We start from the raw sequence: 21,787 nt of genomic DNA on the forward strand, positions 1-21,787 counted from the left end.
GGGGGGTGACAGGCAGCGTCTGGGGGGGCTGGCACCGCCTGGCACTTGGGGCAGCCCCCTCATGTCCCCTCCCCCGTGCTCCCCGGTGTCCCCACCTCTCCACGGGGACCAGTGGGAGCTGCAGCGTTGGTGGTCCCAGGAGCAGTGTGGCCAGGCTGGCAAGTCCCTGTGTCCCAGTGTCCCCCGGTGTCCCCTGCCCCAAGTGGGGGTCCCCAGCCACAGCAGAGGGGGACTGCGGGAAGCCACCACGGTGCTGGAGGCACGCTGCTGCCTGCTCCTGCCTTGCGTCCCCAGACCAGCCCCGGGGGGGGGGGACAGCAGTGCCCACAAAGGGTGACAGGGGGAAACTGAGGCACGGGGGCTGCTGAAATGGGGGACGCTTCTCCAGAGAGCGGCCCTGGAGTGGGAAGACGCGTGTTGTGCTGTCTCACATCTCCTCTCCGCAGGCAGAGCAGGTCAGTGCCAGCAGCTCGTGGTGTCTGCCCTCATTTTGGGCATGGGAAGGTGCTGCAGGGCTACAGGCACCTATGGGTGCTCCCTGGATGGGTGCCCAGGGCCATGCGGCCCCGTGTCACCATGGGGCAGCAGGGAGGGCAGTGGGGACTTCGTCTTTTTTTAAAATGTTGGTTTCACCAATAGCAAAGGGGCCGGGAGCCTGATGGCTTCTCCCTGCTGGGTGCTTGGCCACCCTGGGGATACTTGGCCACTCCGGGGACGCTCGGCCACCCCACCCAAGGGCTCACTGGCCAGGGTGGCCGGGCATCCCTGTGGTGGCAGAGCATCCCCAGGCCCCCCGCGGGATGGCTCCTGTGGGGCTGGCAGCGTCACAGCCAGGTTTCGCGATGGCACAGGGGGAAAGCAGAGGTGACTCCAGCACGGGCCGTGTCCCCCACTACCCCACAGGAGGGAAGCCGTGAAGACCTGCAGCGTGTGTGTGCTGGGACTCCTGTTTTCCTGGATTTCACCTAGGAAAAAAACAACTGGGAGGAAAGCCAAGGGAGCCTGGGTGTGCCGGGCTGCCGGTCCCACAGCCGTCCCCGCCGGATGCCCTGGCCAGCCACAAGCGGGCAAGTGCGTGCCCCCACGCAGGCGGGGTTTGCCCATGGTTGCTGGGGTGCTGCCTGCGCTCCCCAGGGCTTTGCAGTAGCTGCTCGTGCTGTCATCCCCGGTGCTGGAGAGTGTCCGGGTGTATCCAGGGCGGGTCACGGGGATGGGGGGAGCTCCCTGCAACGCCCAGCGGAGTATGTTGGTGTCTGTGTTGTTGAAAGGTGGGGTTGGACCCCCCCCAGTTTTGCAGCCGGGGAAGCTGAGTCAGGAAGTCCCAGCTGGCCTGGCCGGATCCTGGCTGAGTCATTTTGCAGACGCTGAGTAACTGCCCGTGTGGTGCTGTGGGGTGCAGGGCTGCCCGTGGCCTCTATGGGTGGGCAAGAGCTGCCTGCTCTCTGCCTGCTCTGCCTGCACATAGCCCGGGCAGCTCCCCTCATCCAGCTCACAGCCTGTGCCCACCTCGGTGCCCTCCGCGCCCTGCCAGCCCCGTGCCTCAGTGTACCCCCAATGTTTTCCCGGGACTGAATGGGACAAAAGGCTCCTGGGACATGGACATGGGCTGGATCTGGCCCTGTCACATGTCCCCGGCACAGGGGACCTGTTCCCAAGGGGCCAGGGTGGGTCTGAACAGGGGGAGACAGGGTGGGATGGGTGAGCTCTGGTGGTGGTTGGGAGGGGAATGATGTCCCCAGGGCAGGATTTGGCCACCTCCTTCTGCTAAGGGGGTCTCCAGGCTGAGTCTTGGTGTGTAGGGACACGGAGAGGGCTGGGGATGGGATGGGATGGGGTGGGATGGGATGGGATGGGATATGGGGGACGATGGGGATGGGGATAGACACAGGGACAGAGACAAAGATGGCCAGAGGCATGGGGGTGAGGAATGGGGCTGGCAGGGGCTGGAGCAGGGCTCGGGGTGCAAGTGGGGACGCTGCGGGCTGATCCGGCTGGCCTCGCTGGCAGCAGGTTATAAATAACCCACCGAGATACGAGGTTTCTTCCTGCTGCACACACACCACCACCCCACCCCCCTCCCACCCCCCCCCCCCCCCCCCCTCCGCCATGGACAGGAAAAAGGTGTTTCCGCCTGCGGACGGGAGCGGGGCCCCGGCCCCGGGGGGGAGGACACTGTGCCTGGGTCACAGGCAGATGGGGGGGGGAGGTGACCCCCCCCCGAGCTGGTGCTCGGGGTGCAGCCACTGAGCCTGGGGCTGGCTGGACCCCTGACCCCGCGGGGCCACTGCAGGCCCCGGCACCCCCCAGGCTGAGCCACCAACCTCTGCTGGGCCTGGCTGGAGCTGTCGTGGGAACGTGGTGCCACCGGGCTCGGGCACCCTGTCCTCTCCCCAGTGCCACCGGGCTTGGCACCCAACAGGTGAGGACCTGGGGCCACGTTGCTCCTCCCTGGCTGGACCAGGATCCGTGCGGAGCTGGGAGAGCTGCAGTCGGTGCTGTGGGGAGGGGGGTGCCTGGCCGTGCCCGTGGCCCTCGCAGAGTCACTTTTGCTCACTGATCCGGTGAGACGTGCCCTCACCTGCACTCGCTCACTGGGGAGCTCCGACAAGCTCCAGCACCAGCAAAGTGACAGGGGGGCATCAATCTGGGATGGGGATGCCTGCTGGGATGAGGACACCAGCATGGGATCAGGACATCAGCCTGGGATGGGAATGCCAGTATGGGACGGGGACACCAACATAGGATGGGGACATCAGCTTGGGATGGGAACACCAGTATAGGATGGGAGTCCTCAGCTCCAGTCCCACCACCATGGTGACCGCCCTCCACCATGCTGCTGGCAGATGGTGACAGTCCCTGGTCACCTGACTGGGATGTCCATTGGGTGGCAGCAGGGGACAGCACCCTCTGTGCTCCCACAGCCCTGCCTGCCATCCTGTGTGTCCCCAGGGAAACCCCAGCTCATGTCACCAGCCTGTCCCCACTGGGCAGGGTCAGTCCCCAAGCCCTAACCAAGCCCAGAGGAGTGCCAGCCCCCAGAAACGTACTCTGGGGATCTGGGACCTGCTGGGACAGTCGGTGGCCGTAGGAGGTGATGAGACCGATGTCAGCTCATGGGGAAACTGAGGCACAGGCTGCAGGTGGGTGGCAAATTGCCAACACTTGTGGGTCCTCTTCAAGTGCTTCCAGATGACGGATTGGCCACCAATCTGTCCCTGTCTCTGATGGCTTCTCTGGTGACCTCTAACGAGCTCTGTGCTGGCCATGCTGCGGGGTCTGGGCAGTGTCATGGGCATTGGGCACTGCCACCAGGTTAACTGCCTGGATTAGGGGATGCTCACGGGGAGAGGGGCTGGAGGAGCCTCTGGCAGTCAGCACCCACTGATACCATCATGGGAAGTGACAATAATTGGAGAAAGCAGGATTTTTGTTAACTGGGAGGAGAGGTCCCGGCTGAGCGGCATGAGGGGGAGTTTGGAACTTTGCTGCTTCCCAGGGGGTCAGGGGGGATGTGGAGGGCAGGACCTGGGGTGAAGCTGCCTCTGGCTGTGGGACTTGGTCCCCCCAGTGCTGCTCCAAGCTTGTCTGGTCAATGCCCCATCTTAGCACAGCCCCCAAACTACCTGTAACACTATCGCTGTCCCCCAGGACCGTATTGGGGGGCTCTGGGTCACCTCAATTCTGCGCGGGGTTCCCGTGAGCACCTGCAGTGGCTGCACGTTGCTTCATTGCAGGGTCACATCCTGCAAACCCCTGTCCATGAAAGGCTCAGCTGAATGTCCTGGTGCCACCCTAGCTCCTGCCCTGCTTCCACCTGCGTTCCATGTGTCCCCATGTAAATGTGGGAGCGTCACCCCCCGGCACCCACCGGTGCTTTAACCCGCCGTGATTTATGTTGCGGCTCCCGCGGTTGGGGCTGGACTCAGCCAAGCCCCTGCTGCAGGAGCTGCCTTTCACGCCAGCTGTGCACCGGGGCAGGATTCGGCCATGGAGGGGATGAAGCCAGGAGCCCGGGTGCTGCCCTGCAGGCACCAGGGGCTGGGGTACCCCAAGGCATCGCACGAGGAGGGGACAGGTGGGGACAAGCCACCCAACCAGCTGGGGCAGTGGCACTGGTGACCTGGCATCCTCTCACCGCTGGGATGTGGGAATTGGGCTCTGAAGGTCTTGACTCTGCTGTGGGGAGGGGTTTTGGGGTGGGAGCCAGTGCTTGAGTTAATGCCTCCCAGTATTTGCCTGGGTTCCCTGGGTTCTCTCGCTCCCGTGGAGGAGCAGAGGTGGGAGCTGGAGGAACCGGGTTTGTGCTCGTCCCCCATCCTCATCCCACCGGACACGACCATGGGGCTTGTGCGGATGCGGCCAAGCAGCGTCACCTCCGGCAGCGGAAACTCCCCCTGCTCAGGGCCGGGCGATAAATCACGGCTTCTCCTCCACCCCTTCCCCCTCTCCTCCCCTGCCCCTCGCCCCGCTGGGCTCTGTGCCCTCCCTCGCTGCTGGCCCCTCGGCTCCCCGCCGGGGCGTACAGGGCAGGGGATACGCACTGCAGGGTGGGCGAGGGGGAAGGCAGGAGAGCTGCCATCCTCACACGGGCTGCTCACTGTGGGCAGGTGGGTGTTCAAGGGATGCTCGAGGGATGCTCGGGCTCCCCTCTGGGAAAGCCAGGCATCCTCCGGGTGTGATGGACCCACGGTGGCTCCATTAGCCGCATCCCTTGGAAGCAGGAGGTTTCATTTCAGGTGTAAGAGGGTGGTGGGACAGGAGCTGCTGCCTGCTCTGGGGCTGGTACTGGGGTCGAGGGGGTCATTGCCAGACCCTGCCCGCCTCTTCCAGCCACGTGTGTAAGTGGCAGTCCTCAGCTCTTTGGGGACGGTGGCATCAGGGACACACTTAGGGTCGTTCTGATAAACCCCAGGGGACGGGGCTTCCTCCGGGCCACGTGTCACTTGAGTCTGGCAGTGGCAGGCAGCCACTCACGCTTGGACTGCAACCCCCTGCAGCCCCCCAAGTCCTGAGCAGGGAGGTATTTGCCAGCAGCCGCTGCAGATTTGCAGCTCACTGGAAAATCCACTCATCCCATTAAGGGCTCCCCATGGCTTTTGCTTTCCATTGCAAATACCCGGTTGTCCCAAGGGAAACCCCCTTGGGGTACAATCGGGCGTGAGGGCTCTTGGTGCGAATGCGGCTGGGAAGAGTCCTGGATGTGAGAGAAGTGGATTTATTTATTATACGAGGGATTATCGGGCTGAGGGGAGATTTGTCCCACTTGCCCAGGTAAGACCAGCCAGGGAAGTTTTGCTCGTGGTGGGTATAGTCCGTAGCAGGGGTGACTGGGGAGTTCAGTTGGGAGTTGGAGCCATGAATTGACTTTCCCTCACCTGGTTCATCACCCAAAGCAGATTCAGCATCTAAAAATGTCCCGGCTGCAGCTCAGCTGCTTTGCGGGGAGGGACACAGTGATGGCACATCCCCACCTCAGGCTCTCAGGGTTAAAGCTCCCGCTTTGGACCATGTTACGCCCAGCCCTTTGCTGCGTCCCCTGCGTTACCCACCTCACGCTCCCCGCAGCGGTTTTTAAATCCTTAAAGTCCTTAAATCCTAAATCCTAGCTTTGGTGGAAAAAAATGACTTTTTTGTATAGCCCCAAGACCTCGCTCTGCCTGCTTGTGGGCTTGGAGAGCTGAGTGTTGGACAGGCAGCGAGGGTCTCATCAGTGAGCGCTGGGGGTGCCGGGGATGCACTGCCCGGGACGGGACGGGAGAAGGCAAGCTGAGCCACCCCCCAACCATCCCACCACACACAGACGCGTGCGAACGCGACAGCATCTGCTGAGTTAATGCATTTCGCAGCCCCACTGTGCAGCTGCCTCCCCCACTGCCCCGCTCAGCAGAGCCAAAATGTGTCGGGGGCTTCCAGGTTTCAAGGGTTGACGACCAGGGGGGGCTGTTTCCGCACGGCGGGAGTGGGGGTGAACACAGACCCTGCGACATCTGCTCTTGCTCAAAAATCCCGGGAGCAACGGGCCAGGTCTGCGATGCAGCAGGAACGTGGGGCCAAATGAATGATGCGACTGGCTTCGGAGAGTTTTGGCCCAGACAGAAGTTTATCCACGTCACCCGTCCGAGCGCTGGGCTGCGGGACGGCTCCTGGCCGAGGGCTTGATCTGGTCTGGGGGGTCTGCTGGGGGGATCCTCGGGCCCTTGGCAGCACTGAGGTTTTGGGAAGGTTTAGGGGAGATTTTGGGGAGGTTTGGGGAGGTTTGGGGGGTGTTGAAGCTTTTGGGAGGTGCAATGGGAGATGTTGCTTTTTGGTGACCCAGGGCTCTGCGGCGCCCGGCGGCTCCTGTGCCACGGGGGGAGCAGGGAGGCTGAGGAGAGCGTGAGACCCCCCCAGGCACAACCTAAACCCTCCTCCCCGGCGGGTCTTTGCGGCAGAGACATCTGGAGGAGGTTCAGCGGGGTGTCACCCCATGGCGGGGCAGCCCTGCCTTGGTCACCCAAGGGTGCGGGGGACACTGGGAGGTGACAGGCAGTGCTGTTGGGGGGACAGATGGCACCAGGCTCTGGACAGATGGTACCGGCCCCAGACAGACAGCCGCAGGACGGGGGGGGCCGTGTGACCCCGGACGGGCTGGGCTGGTCCCTGCGGACTTGCTCTGCTGGCCCCGGGCAGGCGGTGGTGGCCCAAAGGGGACAGGCAGCACTGGCCACGGGCAGGGTGCGGGCACTGCCGGCCCGGGGGACACACACCGGCCTGCGGGGGGGACGGACACCGGGTCCGGGAGAGGCACAGGCCCAGGGGAGGGGTGCACCGGCTGGGGGAGGCGGTGCCGCCCGGGGATGGTGATACCGGCCCGGGAAGGCCACACCGGCTCCGGTCGGGGCATCGGTCCCGGGAGGAGGCACCAGGCGGGGAGGCGGTACCGGCTGCGGAGACGGTACCGGGCGGGGGGTGACACCGGGCGGGGGGCGACAGGGGCCGGGGGGTGACAGGGACTGGGGGGGTGACAGGGGCCGGGGGGGTGACACGGGCCGGGGGAGTGACAGGGGCCGCGGGGTGACAGGGGCCGGGGGGGTGACACTGGCCGGGGGGTGGCAGGGGCCGGGGGGGCGGTACCGGGCGGGGGCGGCGCCGCGGGGCGGAGCTGTCCAGCACCGGCGCCTCCTGAACGTCCCCAGCGCCGCGAACCGGGGCCGCCCCCGCTGCCCCCCGACCCCCCGGCCCTGCCGGTGCCCCAGCGGGGTGGGAACGGGGGTCGGGGCTGGCTCCTCCGCCCCGAGCCGGCACCGGGCAGCCCCGATGTCCCCCCACGGGGGGTCCTGCCCGGCGGAGGGGACACCGCTGCCCCGAGCCCCCCCCGCCCCCGGCTCAGGGGATGTCACAGGCAGTAACAGCCTCAGGGACAGACCTGCGAGGTGGGGACGGGGTGGTGGGACAGGGAAGGGCCATGGGGCCGCGTGGCCCATGGCACCAGGAGCCGGGATGTTCCCAGATGCTGTGGCCAGGGAGAGGCTTTCGGCGTCGGGGCTCCTCGCACCGACCCTCACACAGACCCTCGCACTGACCCCCACACTGACCCCCACACTGACCCTCGCACTGACCCTTGCATGGCTCCCGGGGTCTGTCCCAGCCCCGGAGCATCCATCCTCATCCCCGCAGCAGGATTTGTGCCAGACAAAGCCCAGCCTGGGTAGAGCTCAATTTCACTGCCACATACGGGGCTTTTGGCGGCAGAGACTGCTGCAGTCGGTCCAGCTGAGAGCTAAACTTTGCTCAGAGCAAGGTTTTATTAAAGTAGGCTAAATGCTTAATGGGATTGCCATGGAGTGGCTAAAGCAGAGATTAGTGCTGTGGCTGCAGGGCTGGGCATCTCTGCTCCGACAACAGGCGGTTTCTGTCCTTCTCTGCCCGCCCCAACCCGCAGCTCATCTCTCAGCAACTCCCAGAGCCCCCCGGCATCGTGCTGTGGGGAAACAGCCAGCCAGGGCAGGCAGAGCTGGGGCTGCCCGGGTCTCCTCTCCCACCCGCTTGCCCATCTGCTGCCTGTACCCAGGAGAACCACCTGCCTGCACCCAGCCTGGGCCGTCGAACCAGCCAGCCCCAGCATTGCCCCTCCGGAGGGGCAGGGAGAGGGAAGCGGTGAGACCTCCCCGGGGGAAGGACCCAGCCTGAGGCCCCGGCAATGCGGGTGGTGGCAATGTCCCAGGCTGTGACACCGGCTGGCGGGCAGGCCAGGGCTCGGCCAGGGTGTGGGGGCTGGAGAGATGGGGCTGACGGCTGAATCGGCAGCTTGTTCTTCTCTGAAGGCTCCTTCCTGCCCTTGCTCCCTCTGTTTCTCTTAGGAAAGTTTTATGTCCCTTGTGTCACAAGGAGCCTTTTCTTTGTCATCCTTCCCGAGCGTGCCGGGCAGGAGGCCGCGCTGGAGCACAGCCATCCCTGAAGGCAGCTCGGGGCCGGATCCTGCACAGGGCTGTGAGGTGCATGTGGCAACTTCGAGGGGTGTCATGGCACCAGGATCTGTCCCTTGGCAAGGTCTCAGCTCCTCAGGCCATTCACACACGGGGCTTCATCCCCGGGCTGCCCCCCTCCCTCCTCACCCTTAAACACTGAGGATGCTTTGCAGCCCCCAAGCACCCCCGCAGGGACATCCAGAGCCATCAGCTCTGCTGCAGCACCCCCCCCCCCCCTCCCCTCCCCATGCTGCTGGTCTTGCGGATGTCTCCAGGACGGCTCCCGGTTTACAGAGCTGCTCTGCAGCCCCACACACCCAGAGAAAGCTCCATCCTCCTTGATTCCTATTTATCAGCCTGGTTTCAGCTCTCTCACCCCTAGCAGAGGCTGTGTCAGGGTGGGGAAACTGAGGCACGGAGCAGCAGCAAGATGCCAGCAGAGGCTGAAGTGTTTAATAACTTTTTGCATCACTAAGAGTTCATGCTCAGACTCCTGCCACAATTATCCCAGGGGTGCAGGACGAAGTTTCATCCCCAGCAGGGATTTCTCAGCTGCCAGAGATAAGAGAAGTGAATATTATCTGGTTTGTAAAAGTCACCCCAAAACACTTCGGGAACAGAGCGAAACGCTTGCAGAGCTGTTAGCTGTTCTCTCGAGACCATGGGAGAGCTGGAGGTTGGATCCCTCCGAGGCATCGCGGAGGATTCAGGGGCTCTGGCCGCTCAGCGTAGCCCCAGCACAGAGCCGGGAACGGCGGGGGGGCCCAGAGCCATGGGAGCGGCTGTTCCCAGCTCTGCTCAGGTGAGAGAAGGCTCCAGAGCAGATCTGCTTTGTTGCTGGGGATGCTCCAGTGACCCCTCACATGCAAAATTGGGACACGAAATGAGACTTGGGCTCCAGGTCCCTGTATTAATTTCTGGCTGCCAAAATTGCACGTGTGAGATGCATTTGGACACCAGGCTGAGGAAGTAGCTCGAGCTCCGAGCACAACAGATGCCACTTTGAAGGAGATGCCTTCAGGGATGTGCTGGGTTGTGTTTGTCCTGGGATGAAGGACATGGCTCAGCCAAGGCTGTTTCATTTTCCTTCAGTGTGAACCCCATGTCTCTGTGGATGGCATCATCCCAAGGGATCAGAAACCACCTCGTCTTCAGGTTTAAAATTCAGGGAAAACTGAAGTTCAGTTCTGGAGCCAGTAGATACTGGCCCAGAGCTCCAGACCTGAGCTCTGGAGGTAGCTGGGACAAGCATCCTCCCCCCAACCAGGATATGAGCATCTCTGGCTGCCCAGGGAGGCTCAGCCCCGGCACCCAGGCAGGGCTCTGCTGCCTGCAGCACTGCTGTGACTTCTCCAAAGTATCCCCTGTGCTAAAATACCTTTCGTGCATTTGCTGCCTTCCACCAGCACCAGACCCAGTGATCCCAAGTTGTTACATGGGGAGGTGACAGGGCCAAAAACCCATCTGGCAGCTGGAAGTCCCAGAATTAAAACATCAGGTGCAAGTTTTTTGTGCTCACGTTACCCAGAGGATGAGCAGCAGCCGGTACCCGAGAGACAGAGAGACACAGAGATCCTGTGGCCAGGCTGGATTAAGGGAGAAAGTCATTTCCCTTTCGAGCTAATTGCAGAGGAGCCGCCTGTGTCTATCTAGGTCAAGCCATAACCTGCTTTAGCCGGGCAAAGCGGCGGCAGGACGCCAGCGTGACACAGTGTGACACGGCGCTCGCCCGCTCCCCTGCCACCGCAGCACGTGGGGCACACGCCGGGGGGGACCCGCTCCCTGGGGGCAGAGTTTGGGTGGGGTAGAAATCAATCTGGAGGCAAATGAAGAATTTGTGTGGAAGAAGAATGGGCTGAATCTCTCCCGGGAATGGTTCTAGTTTGTGCTTGTTGCTAAAATGATGGGATGAGTAGGAGGACTGCTTGGCACAGGAGCGGCTCCTCCTGGGGCTGATGGGGGAAACAGGGACTTGGTGGAAATTGCTCTGGTTTATCCCTTTAGTGGCATCCCTGGGTGCAGGACCCCAGCCCGAGGGTCCGGCTGGTGTTACAGCCTGGGGGAGCGGGGCTGCAAACACATCTCCCCTTGCCCAGCCCCAGGGAAGCCCCCGTGTCACCCGGGGTGACCCATTCTGGGTGCAGCGAAGCGATGGGTGTCCTCTGAGACCCCCAAGGTGTGTGCTGCAAGGAGGGGACGGCTCCAGAGCCTGGCTCCCAGTAGGTGTTGGCATCTCCTAGAAAACCTCAGCCCTGCAAGCACAAGAGGAGGATTGATTTTTTTGTGGCCAATGTGGCAGCTTTGGCTCCTGCTGCAGCAGCGGCATTGCAGAGAAGTGGCTGCTGGTGGGCTTGGAGAGAAGAAATGGAAGTTGTGTCCATGAGAGGGAAGTCCAAAGTGAATAGACCGGGAAAAAAATCTATAAAACCTGGTTACAGCCCCAATGCCATGTGTCCGGTGATCAGTCAGGACTGGAGGGGTGTTGCATGCTGGTGACGCTCAGAAGGTGATAGTGAAGGTAAGGTCGTAGCATAAATCTAGATGATTTTTTTTTTGCTTCTGAGTTAGTTAAGAGGAGCTCAAGACCGGCTTTATGGAGGCAGTGGCAGATGATCTCCCTCTGTGTTAGGAGAAAACCCACCAGCAGCAGCCCCTGGGGCTGGAGATGTTCGTGCAAGGACCTCAAGGGTGAAATCGGTGAGTTGTGGTCGGTGGTTTAACCACTCGTGTCTGCAAGGCCAGAGCTTTGCTGGCTCACGGCCCCATCCCGGGCATCCTCGCACTTATGGGGAGGAAGGTCAACCCCCATCAGCATTTGCACAAGGTGTTTTGCAGCTCAAGGCTATGAATGGCTCTGGCCCCAGACACAGCGCTCCTGGGGCAAGGGACTGAGATAAAGAGAGTGAAAAAAAGTGCAAAATTGGGGTTTGTAAGTGTGGGTTGTGGGGCACAACCTGGAAAAGGGCTGAAGGTTTGAGGGGAGCCGGTTGCTGCTGCTGTTTGCTGCAGGTTGGGCTGCAGAGTGGGGTTGGGAGCATTGTGCCCGTGGGGATGTGCTGGTCTCCAGCTCCTGGCTGGTGCTGGGTGCTGGGTGCTGAGCCCCAGCTGCTGTGCTCCTAGGAGCGACCCTTGTGGGTGCAAGGACATCCCACGGGTGCAGGGAAAGCCCTGCATGGCCTCCGCCTGGCTCCTGCCGCCTGCCCCCCAGCACCCCTGGGTGCAGGCTGGTGCCAGCACAGGGCCCCTCACTGGGGCCTGGGGTTGCCCACCGGGGCCAGATCCAGACCGATTTGCCAGCGCGGAGGTGGCAGAGCCCCAGTGCCCGTCTCCATCTCACCCCTCGCAGTGGCGTGGGGACGGATCGGTCCCAGACACCCCCAAATGCCTTGTCCCAGGGCTTCCTCCTTCCACTGGCGCCGTGGGGAGGTGGAGACGTCTGAGCCAGGATGTGGGGAGACAGAAAACCTCCCCGGCCATTTCAGAGGCCTCAACAAGAGCAAGCCCAGAGCTGTGTGTGTCGGTTCCCTTCTCCCCTTAATCAAAATTGCCTTGAAGAGACCTTTGTAGCTCCTGGCTGGCACTGGAGTCGGTGCTGTGATGCTGAGATCTTGTCTGCTGCATCAGCCCTTCTCCCCGTGACCCACAGCTCCATTGATCAAGTGATCCAGCTCATGTGGGTCTGGCAGAAGGGAATTTGGTTGTGTTTACCCGAGCGCTGCCTGTGGCAGGGACGTGGCCACCCCTGGGGACTCGCTGCGGGGGATGTTGGGCAAGGCTTGGTCTTCGCAGCCCCCCAAAAAGCCTGGGGGGAGCAGGGCTCAGGGCAGCTGTAGGTTGGGGAAGAGGCAAAATGAGGCAGTTTGGGGCATTTTTGGATCTTGCTTATGCAACCCCCTCTGCCAGGAGATGCAATGGGTGATGGGAGCTGTCGCCCTTCACCCCACAGCTTGCCAAGAAACCTCCTCCAGCTCCGGAGAAGCTCTGTCTCAGCTGGGTGGTTTGAAAGGCAGCCAGGCTGCTGGTCCCGGGCTGCAAACAGAGCGGCTTGTGTGCGGCCCCGTACCTGGGCGGCAGCGTCCCCCCAGCCCGCCAGGGATGGCTTCGTTCGGCTCCAGAGCAGCCCCGAAAGCGCTCGCTGGGGCGGTTGCACAAAGCCCCACTTGTGCTCGCTGCACCCACCCGGCCCGAAGCCAGCCCCAGGGAGAGAAACCCCCCTGGGGGTGATGGGGACTGCAAGGGGCTGACCTGGATGCTCAGGGACCCCAAAAAGCTTCTGCTCCCCTCCCCAGAGGTTTTTCTTCAAGGAGGCTGAGCGAAACCGTGCTGGAGTGACCCACAAAATGTGTGTCTTGGGAGATTTGTGGCACCCGGTGTCTGTTTGCCTTTCGGTTCACTGCGGCTGTACCGGAGCGAGGGAGCAGAGGTTGGCACAGGCGCCCATGGAGCCACATCTCCTCATCTTTCTGGAGACCACTCCATCCCCTGGAGAAAACTTTTCTTTTTGAGTTTTGAGGGTTTTTTCCTGGAGGGCTGCAGCTGGGAGATGGTTGGAGATGGAACTTTGCTCCATGGTTGATTCTCCTGCTGAGCTCTGCTCTGACTGTGGGAGAGATGAACTTCTCCACTAGCTGTGACCATGCTGATGTCCCTGTCACCAGTGGTAGCAAAGATGGCCTTGAGCGCCCATGCGTGCTTTGGGTGGCATGGGGTGGTGCACTGAGTCCCCGTCCTCATCTGCACGGAGCAAAACGCCAAGGCAAGGGGATGCGGGGCACCATCTGGGTGGTGGTGCCAGGGAGAGTCACTGTGGGGCAAGATGAGAGCAGGAGCATGGTGAGATGGGGTTGTTGGCACCACGTAGGGCAATGTTGGGGATGGGGGGGCAGAGATGGGGCTCAGACACCAGTAATGGCCTGAGGAGTGGCATGAGAGAGCGGTCCTCATGGCACTAGGAGGTGGTCTTGGGTGATCAGGAGATGGATGACCAGGAGATGATCTTAGGTGGCCAACAGATGGCCTCTGGTGTCTGGGAGATGGTCTTGGGTGGCCAGGAGATGGTCTCAGTTGACCAGGAGGTGATTTTGGCGACCATGAGAAGGTTTCGGGTGGCCAAGAGGGGCCCATCCTGCCTGTGGTGAGGGTCTGTGCCCGTGTGACCTTGCTGCAGGAACCTGCCAGAGGGACCTGGGGGGTTGGGGCTGGGGCTACACAGGGTCCCTGGGGGAGGATCTCACTGTCATGTGTGCTCTGGCCCTCTGGATCCCTGTCGGGGACAACACGTGTCCCCTCACCCTGGGCTGTGGGATGCAGTGGCCTCCTCCCAGAATGGGGACACTGAGCACCTACGGTCAGTGGGGGCCAAGACCAAGGTCCGGTGTGGCTGAGGGGATGTGGGTGACCCCCCATGCCCACCCCCTCGCCATGCCAGGCACTGCTCAACCCTCCTCTCCCCCCCACAGCCTCGCTGGCAGCCGCCTCCTCAGGATGAACGGGATGGCCAACGTCAACCCTGCCGGCCGCAGCCACTACGCCTCCGCCATCCCGGTGCCCCGTGCCATGGCTCATGGCAAGCTGCATGCCATGGCCCCCCCAAGCACGCCAGGGACCCCTGTCCCCCATGGGGCTCTGTCCCCCCGGCCAGGGAAGGCTCTGACCCCCAGTCCCAAGACCCTCAAGCCCAAAGACGCTGCCAGAGCCACTGGCCACGAGCTGGCCAAGGGCAGGGAGGGCAGCCCCGGCGTCCCCCTCCGTGGGGGGCAGAAAGCCCCAGCGAGACCTCTGGTGTCCCCCGGGAAGTGGCCAGAGGCAGCGGGCAGTGGGAGGAGAGGGGCAGGCAGGGTGGGGGAGCCCACCGAGCTGCCCAAAGCCCCCACTGCGCAGAGCAGGGGTGGGGGGCGACCAGGGGAGTCCCCCGGGAAGGGCAGTGGGGTGGCCACGGAGGGGATGGGGGATGAGCCCCATGGTAGCTCGCAGGGCAGGGGCCCCGTGTTTGGGTCAGGGGCCATCACCTTCTCCTCAGGCCTCCCCCACAGCCATCCCATCACCGCCACCGTGGCACCCTTCCAGTACCGGTGAGTCCCTGGGGACTGGGGGCATGGGGCTCTGGGGGGGCATGGGGATAGGGGGACGTGGTGACAGGGGGACACAGGGAGAGGGGGAGGCAGGCCTGCACAGCAGGGGTGGCCATGGGGAATGGTGGGGTTGGGTCTGGGGGGTCTGCCCCCAAAGGAGGGTTCCCATTGGGTTTGAGGTGCTGGGGGCTCCTGGGGCACCCATGGGAGCTGGTGTGGGGCAGGGGGTGGTCTCAGTGGGGAGTGGGGTGCCCTTGGACCCCCCCTGCCCTGGGACCATTGTCCCCAAACCCTGGCAGAGCTGAAGGCACTGTGTCTCCATCTCCTGGGGGTCCTCAGCCGGCTGCACCCTGCGATGCACCCCTGCTCCCCCACCCTCACCCCGCTCTGTCCCCAGGCTGCAGGAGGACCAGGAGGAGGAGAGGGCCACATCCCCGCGTGACGAGTGCCCTGGTCCTGCGGAGGGACCTGACCCAGACCCCAAAGCCGGAGGCCTGAGTGAGTCTGGGGGGGGGTTGCTGGGGATGCAGGGGTCCTGCCGGGGCGCTGCCTGGACGGTGCCGGGGGGCAGAGGCTCATGCCGGAGCTCAGACCCCCGCGGCCCCGTGCCAGAACGGGAGCTGGGGATGGAGGTCAGTGGGGCGGCCAGGGGGAACCCCCATGCAGGAGGTGCCCCAACTCCCCTGGGAACAGCACAGCCCCCCCACAGCCAAAAAACTACACCCAGCAGCGTGGCCTGACCCGGGCATCAGCATCCCCCACAGCAGCTCTGGCATGGGGGAACCGTCCCCTCCGGTGACGCCGCCGGGACATCACCCGCTTGGCCCCTTCCCAGCGAGCTCCAGGAATGACCCATTTCCAAGAAGTCGGCAGAGAGCTGGCGCGGAGGCGGATGCCATGGCAGCCCTGGCTCCCCACACCCACCGCGGGGACACCCCCTTTCTCGGGGGCTGGATGAGCCCCGATGCCATCTCCCTGCTGCAATACTGGGGACACCCCAGTCCCCTCTGGCACTTGCTTTGGGGGGGCGGCTGCTGGAGGAGATGCTGGGGCGGCGGTTGCCAGGGCAGCGGCAGCGGAGGATGGTGGGATGCTCCAGGGATATTCAGGGAAGGGGAAAAAAAAGAAGAGCCGGGAGCTTCATCGAGTGATTTGAAGGGACAGAAGTCGGTCAGAGCCGCGGTGGCTCACGGCACAGCCCGGCTTTGCAGTGGGGCTCCGGCACCGCCGCCCTGCAGCCAGAGGGGTAACGGGGTTCAGTGCTGAGCCCCCATTTGGGAAGCACTGAAACCAGTGGTGAGCGGGAGGATTTTCTGGGAGAAAGCAGGAGGGGAGTGGGGCCGGCGTGCTCCCAGCGCAGCTGCCCCCCTCACCTTGGGGGAGGTTTTGGGATGAGGCTGAGCTGGCTCGGTGCTGGGGAAAGGGCCGGATCCTTTTCCTCGCTCCACACCTCCACCACAGCCCATGGACCTTGTGGGGCTCTGTTGGGCCCTGCCGAAGGGGACAGGGGACTTTGGGAGGCCCCAAGAGTCGCCTTGACAGCCCCAAAATGACATGACACCTCCAGATTTACCCCCTCAGCGTGCCCTGCATCCAGGCAGTAGCCTCGTAGCTCAACAAGGGCTGTAAAAGCCCCCCAAACTCAGAGCGGCTGCGGGGTGCAGCAGGGTGGCTTGGGCACCCATTTTTTTTTTGGCCACCCTTTGCTGTCCCATCCAGGCCGGGTTATTCTGGGGCTTCTCAGCGTCCCCATGGGCTGCACCCCGAATCGCCCGGGGAGGTCATGCTGCTGTACAGGGGGCCGGGCTGGGGGGCTTGTGCCGCCCCTGGCCCTCCTGGCTCCTTATCTCGGCAGCATAGTGATGGGCTCTAATGCAATATTTTCCGGCGGTTGCCATGGCAGCCTGCGTGAGGTCACCAAATAGACTTAATTCACCCCTCCCGAGGGACGGGTAATTAATGAAAAATGATGATAACCAGATCCCACTCCCCCTCTTCCCCCCCCCCTCCCCAATTCCCCCAGATCACTGGAGAGGCCCCGCTGGGTCTGAGGGCCACAGTGTCCCTCGGGGGGCTCCTGGGGCCACCCCGGGCTCTTCCAGCACTGTTTGGGCTGAAATGTGGAAGTTTTGGCCCCCCGGGGGATGGGTGCGCAGTGTTGGGTGTGGGAACCGTGGCAGGCGGGACAGGGGGTGCTCCACACGCAGGGTGCTGGGGCGTTCCCCCCCCCCCCGCCCCGGCTTCACCCCCCCCCCAGCCAGCTCCCTGCCCCGCGGCCATCGAGGGCAGCCCCGCGCCTCGCCCGGGGAGCTCCTGCCCCGCCCGCCCCGGGGGTCCCGCGCGCTCCCGTCCCGCCGCGCTCGGCGCTGCACGTTCCCCGCGCGCGCCCCCGCCCCGCCCCGCCCCGCCCCGCCGCGGGCGCGCGCGCCGCGCCCCGCCCCCTGCCCGCGCCAGCCGGGCGCGGAGGAGGGCGGGCCCTTTTTGTTTGCCCCTGACATTCCGCTGGTTCGCAGTGTCCCGCCGGCGGCGGAGCAGCGAGGTGGGGCCGCGCCGTTCATATCCCCCTCCCCGCCATCTCCTCCCCGTCCCGATCCGCTCCGCCCCGGTGGGGCGGGCGCTGACGGCGCTTCTCTCTCTCTCTCGCCCGGTGTGTCCTCGGTGCCGCAGCAGCAGCAGCAGCAGCAGCAGCAGCGCCCGGCGGGTTAAATGGTTGCAGCGCGGGGATGCTGGGGAGCAACCTCAAGAGCCTTCCCGACGTGGAGCTGGGCGAGGAGGAGCGCGGCTACCGGCGGGGCCCCGACGGCGGCGCGGTGATGCCGAAGCGGGCGAAGGCGACGGCGGCGGCGGCGGGGCCGCGGGGCGCGGAGCTGCGCGTCTTCAAGGCGAGCAGCGCGGAGGGGCGGCTGCCGGCCGGCTCCAACCTGCGCAAGCAGAAGTCGCTCACCAACCTGGCCTTCCTCACCGACGCCGAGAAGAAGCGGCAGCTCTACGAGCCCCGCTGGAGCGACGACATGGCCAAGGCGGCGGCAACGGGGGCGGGGGCGGGGGGGGGCGGCCGGGGCGGCGGCGGCCCCCGCGGCCGGGAGGCGCCCGCCATGTCGCGGAGCCTGTCCCGCTCCGAGCACTCGCTGCTGCCGCCGCGCCCCGCCGGCCCCGCCAAGCCGCCGCCCGCCGGCAAGCCCAGCCGCATCCCCCGCGGGCCCTACGCGGAGGTGAAGCCCCTCAGCAAGGCCCCCGAGGCGGGCGGGGGCGGCGGGGGCGGCAAGTGCGACGACGAGCTGCTGGGCGGGAAGGGGCCGGCGGTGGCGGCGGGCGCGGAGGAGAAGCCCTACCTGAAGGTGGACCCCGAGCTGGTGGTGACGGTGCTGGGCGACCTGGAGCAGCTCCTCTTCAGCCAGATGCTGGGTGAGTTGTGGCCGTCGCGCCCCGCTGGCCTCGCTGGGATGGGGAAATGGCGGGAGGGACCCGCCGGAGGCCGCGGCGGTGTCCCCAGCGCTGAGGGGAAGGCGCCGGGGTGCTGAGGGAGAAGGCGCCGTCGGCCTTGCTGAGGGGGAAGGCGCTCGCAGCCTCCTCTCGCCTTGGCTCCAGCCTCCTCGCGACGAGGGATGGCAGGTGGCAGTCGAGCTTGTCCTCCCCCATGTGTCTTTGGTCACCGCTTGTGCCTACACCCCACCCAAGACAATGGAGGTTGCCCGGTCGCGCGCCGCAGCCGCTTCCCGCTCTCGGGGTGGCTCGCTCCGGGGTTGACCTTGGCCGCTCTCGCCGGCGGCTGCCGGTGGAGGTGCCTGTGCTTCGGGCAGGAGGCTTCAGATCCAGAGCTCCTCCAAGGTCTTGGGCTCTGGCCGAGGAGGGTTCTCCAAGAACGCTGCCCCAGGGTTCGCGTGAGCCGGTTTCGGCCCGTGGCTGCTGCGTCTTGCTATCCCGACGGGTTTGATCCCGGAGCCTGCGCGGTTGAGAGCTTGTTGTGTGCGTGGTGGGTTTTCATCAGAGCAGCGAGCGCTGGCCCCCGGTGCTGGCCGTGCCTCTGATCTCAGGACCTGCTGCCCGCCCCGCGGGCACGGCGCTGGCTCTCAGTCCAGGCGTGCCCAGCCCTCGTGTTTCCCTCGCGGCTGCGTGCTGACCTCTAGGAATCGGCGCAGCCTCGGGAGCCCTCTGCTCCCCGCTGGAGCCCGCTCTCTTCTGCGTCCCGGCAGCGCCCGTGGGCTCAGCGGGCTCGGCTGGACAAGGGCCACGGCGGGGTTTGCAGCCCCAAAGAGCTGTGGTCTGGCAGACTGACGTGAGAAGGTGGCAAACGAGCTCTGCACAGCTGTCATGGTTCTCCCGGTGCTCGCTGGGTGGTGGCAGGGGGAGTGGTGGTACAGGCAGAGCCGGGGGCCCTGGTGTGTCCAGTTCCCTGCCTGGGAGCCCCTTTTAGGGGCCAGGAGCTTTGCTGGCGCTTGGAGAGCTGGTTTGAGGTGCCTTCTCCTGGCTGCATTGTGAGCAGAGCGCTGCCGTGGGGAGAAGGGGGAGAGATTCGCCCTGGCTGGGGGCTGTGGGGGAGGTTTGCAGAGGTGGAGCGAGCTGGAGTACGTGCCGGAGTCAGGCGCCTGTAGAGCTGTGCTTGCTGAGTCGGGTTCCCGGCTGCTCCAGGAGCCTTCGGGGTGTCGCAGCCCCCGCTCCAGTGTGGGGCTCTGGCACACCGTATGCGGGCACATGCGGGCACACAGGCGTGGAGCCCCCAGACCATTGCTGTCGGCCCCCTGGCCACGCACACCCACGGGAGCAGCAGCGATGGGGCGCACCCTGCCCGATCCTCTCCCTGCCGGGGGTCTGCCCCAGCTGCTGGAGCACCCCGGGGCTCCCTGGGGCTGCACAAGTCGCTCGTGGAAAACCACGGAGCGAGCTCAAGGCGCGAGCAGGCTGGACATGTGAGGTCGGCCTTGCAGCAGGGGCTGCGGGGGCTCGGGCTGCCTTACTGGTCTGGCGGCTGGGCTCGTGGACATCCATCCTCAGCCCTAATGCCGGGATAACACCCGATGCCGTGGGAGCAGGGCAGGATTGAGGGATGATTTGTCACTTGTGGAACTAACAGATCTCCACCCACTGGTGTTGACATGCCTGGGGGGATCTCAGTGTCCCCCTGTGACGCTCTGCTCTTAGATGGGGGTTTCCTCAGTGCCCCAAGGAGAAATTCTTGCGGTTTCCCCCAGGGTGCAGGACTGGCCCATGTGGGAGTGACTCCTGGTTTGTGGCAGTTGCTGGAGTACCAGAGATCCTGCCTGCGGGACAGGGACTTGTGCGCACGCTGAGGAAGACCATGGGTTGCGGAAGTGCCCCAACACCTGCTTTGGTTTCTGGCGTGGTTGCCTAGCCCCTGCCTGTGTCAGGGCCTGCTTCAGGGCCACAGGGCCGACCTTGACTTTGGGAGGTGTTGAACATCCCTTTGAACTGCATGTACCATCTGAAGGCTTGGTCAGCTGGCCCGTGAGGGTCAAACTCTGCTGAATCCGCCCTCTGAAGCCCTCTGCTCTGTGTATTTGCCGAAATAAATAATTTTCCAAGATGTACGGACTGCTGGGCTTCCTGCAGTGGGGCCTGTGGGCTGGTTGTCCAGTGTCGGGTGGGGACAATGCCTGGGGTGGACAGGACAGGAGCTTAACCCTGCTGAAACGTCGCTTTCCATCCATGGGGCTGTACTTCTCACCTTCATGGGAGTTGTGCCATTGAGTCATACCTACTTAACCAAGCCAACCATGACCTGGCACGTCCTTGACAGCCCATGTGCTGGGGGTGCTGACAGGAGCTTGGGGATGTGCAGAGGAGGGAGCAGTGTGACAGTGGTAGTGGCCGCTCTGTCACTTCAGCAGCAGAACCACGGCTGGGGGTGCATGAGCCTGGACACACGCTGAGCTTCTGGTCCTGACCCCTTTGCTTGTCGTCTGGTGTGATCCAGGCAGATGAAACCTTCTCCAGGGGTAACGGTACCTTCCACAACCTGGCTCCTCAAGGGAGAGGTTCTTCTTGCGGTGGGGACAGACCCAGAAGGGACAGGATCCCTCTTGCTCAGGGGAGTAGCCTTCACGCCCTGCTAGGGCTGGTGAGTAGGGCCAGTAGGGGCTTTCTCCTGGTTGCTGCAGGAGGTGCTTGGGAGGGAAGGAAGGTTTCTCTGCTGTTTTCATGGATCCCTTTGGCAAGAGAAACATCAGCCTGAGCTGTTTGGCTGTGTCTGCTGGAGGACACCCTATCCAGAGTGGCATAAGAAGACCCGCAAGCTTGGTTTGTGCTGGGAAGAAAGAGGCAGGGGTCGCAGGGACTTTCAGCCTCTGCAGATGTTGTTGTCCTTGAACTGCTGACCTGCGTTGAGAAGCCTGTGCTGCCTCTGCCTAACCCGAGCTCCCTGCTCCGCCAGACACGATGGCTTGCAGAGACCTTGTGCGTCTTTGGTCTCCACACCTGAGTTCTCATCTCCACCTCGTGCTTCTCCTGCCAGAAGCACTCCCAAGCCTCTGCTGGCCAAAAATACAGTTTATTTAGTAGTGGCCAAATGTTACCTCTCATTTGGTTGCTGCCGCTGTGTCATCTGTTTGATGGCACTGAAGCCTTTGTAGAGCTGCTGGAGAAGTAACCACGTTTAAAGCAGAGCAGCCTATGCGAGATGGGAGGGGTCACTGGGACACAGCAACCACATGTGCTTTGTAGAGGCTATTTCCATCATCTAAATTATACATTTCACGTCAACCAAAGACCGAGGCTTCTCATCAAAGCCGGCTGGCAGCTGGGGTTGCTAATTACACCAGTGCCAGGCCACGGGATGAAGGGTATGGAGGGCGCGTGGCCAGCGTGGTGGAAGAGCTCACTGTGCAGAGCTCGCCGTGCCCGTCTCCACGTGCGGGACAAGAGCGTGCAGGTGCAGAGGCGCATACGGGCTGCGGGCGAGGTCGTTAGCACTGGGGTGCGGTGCCCAGCGTGATTGCTGCACTTACCTAGAGCTCCCCAGAGCACCTCCAAGAGCCGGCAGCTCCTTTCTGCAGCCGTTTCCTTGGCCATCTCTTGCTGTATATGGTGCCTCCTAAGTGGCTGCTAATTCACATAAGCGAATAAGTGGCGGGTGTTGCATGGGCCAGAGCCCAGGCGGACACACGTGTGATCCCAGGGGAGATGGTGTTCCCCGAAATGCTCGCTGCAGGAGTCTTTGCAGCCCTGCCAGCCTCCACAGGTGTGGCTATAACCCATCTCGGTCCTGCAGCCCTCGGCTGGCAGTGAGTGGGCAATGCCACCCTTCCCCGAGAG

The 21,787-nt window shown here is 63.8% G+C and overlaps 1 protein-coding gene across 3 annotated transcripts in view; it reads left to right on the forward strand.

The window, feature by feature from the left end:
• The window catches only part of NAV1 (neuron navigator 1), a 78,895-nt gene that overhangs the window by 577 nt on the left and 56,531 nt on the right, over positions 1 to 21,787 (forward strand). For all 3 annotated transcript variants that reach the window (XM_074893394.1, XM_074893395.1, XM_074893396.1), the window contains exons 2-4: positions 13,907 to 14,518; positions 14,916 to 15,016; positions 17,186 to 17,923. In XM_074893394.1, coding sequence (XP_074749495.1) covers positions 13,932 to 14,518; positions 14,916 to 15,016; positions 17,186 to 17,923 — 1,426 coding nt within the window. In that variant the 5' untranslated portion in view covers positions 13,907 to 13,931. The remainder of the gene's footprint in view (positions 1 to 13,906; positions 14,519 to 14,915; positions 15,017 to 17,185; positions 17,924 to 21,787) is intronic.

Source organism: Strix uralensis, chromosome 24, assembly GCF_047716275.1.
Source record: "Strix uralensis isolate ZFMK-TIS-50842 chromosome 24, bStrUra1, whole genome shotgun sequence".
NCBI lineage: Eukaryota > Metazoa > Chordata > Aves > Strigiformes > Strigidae > Strix > Strix uralensis.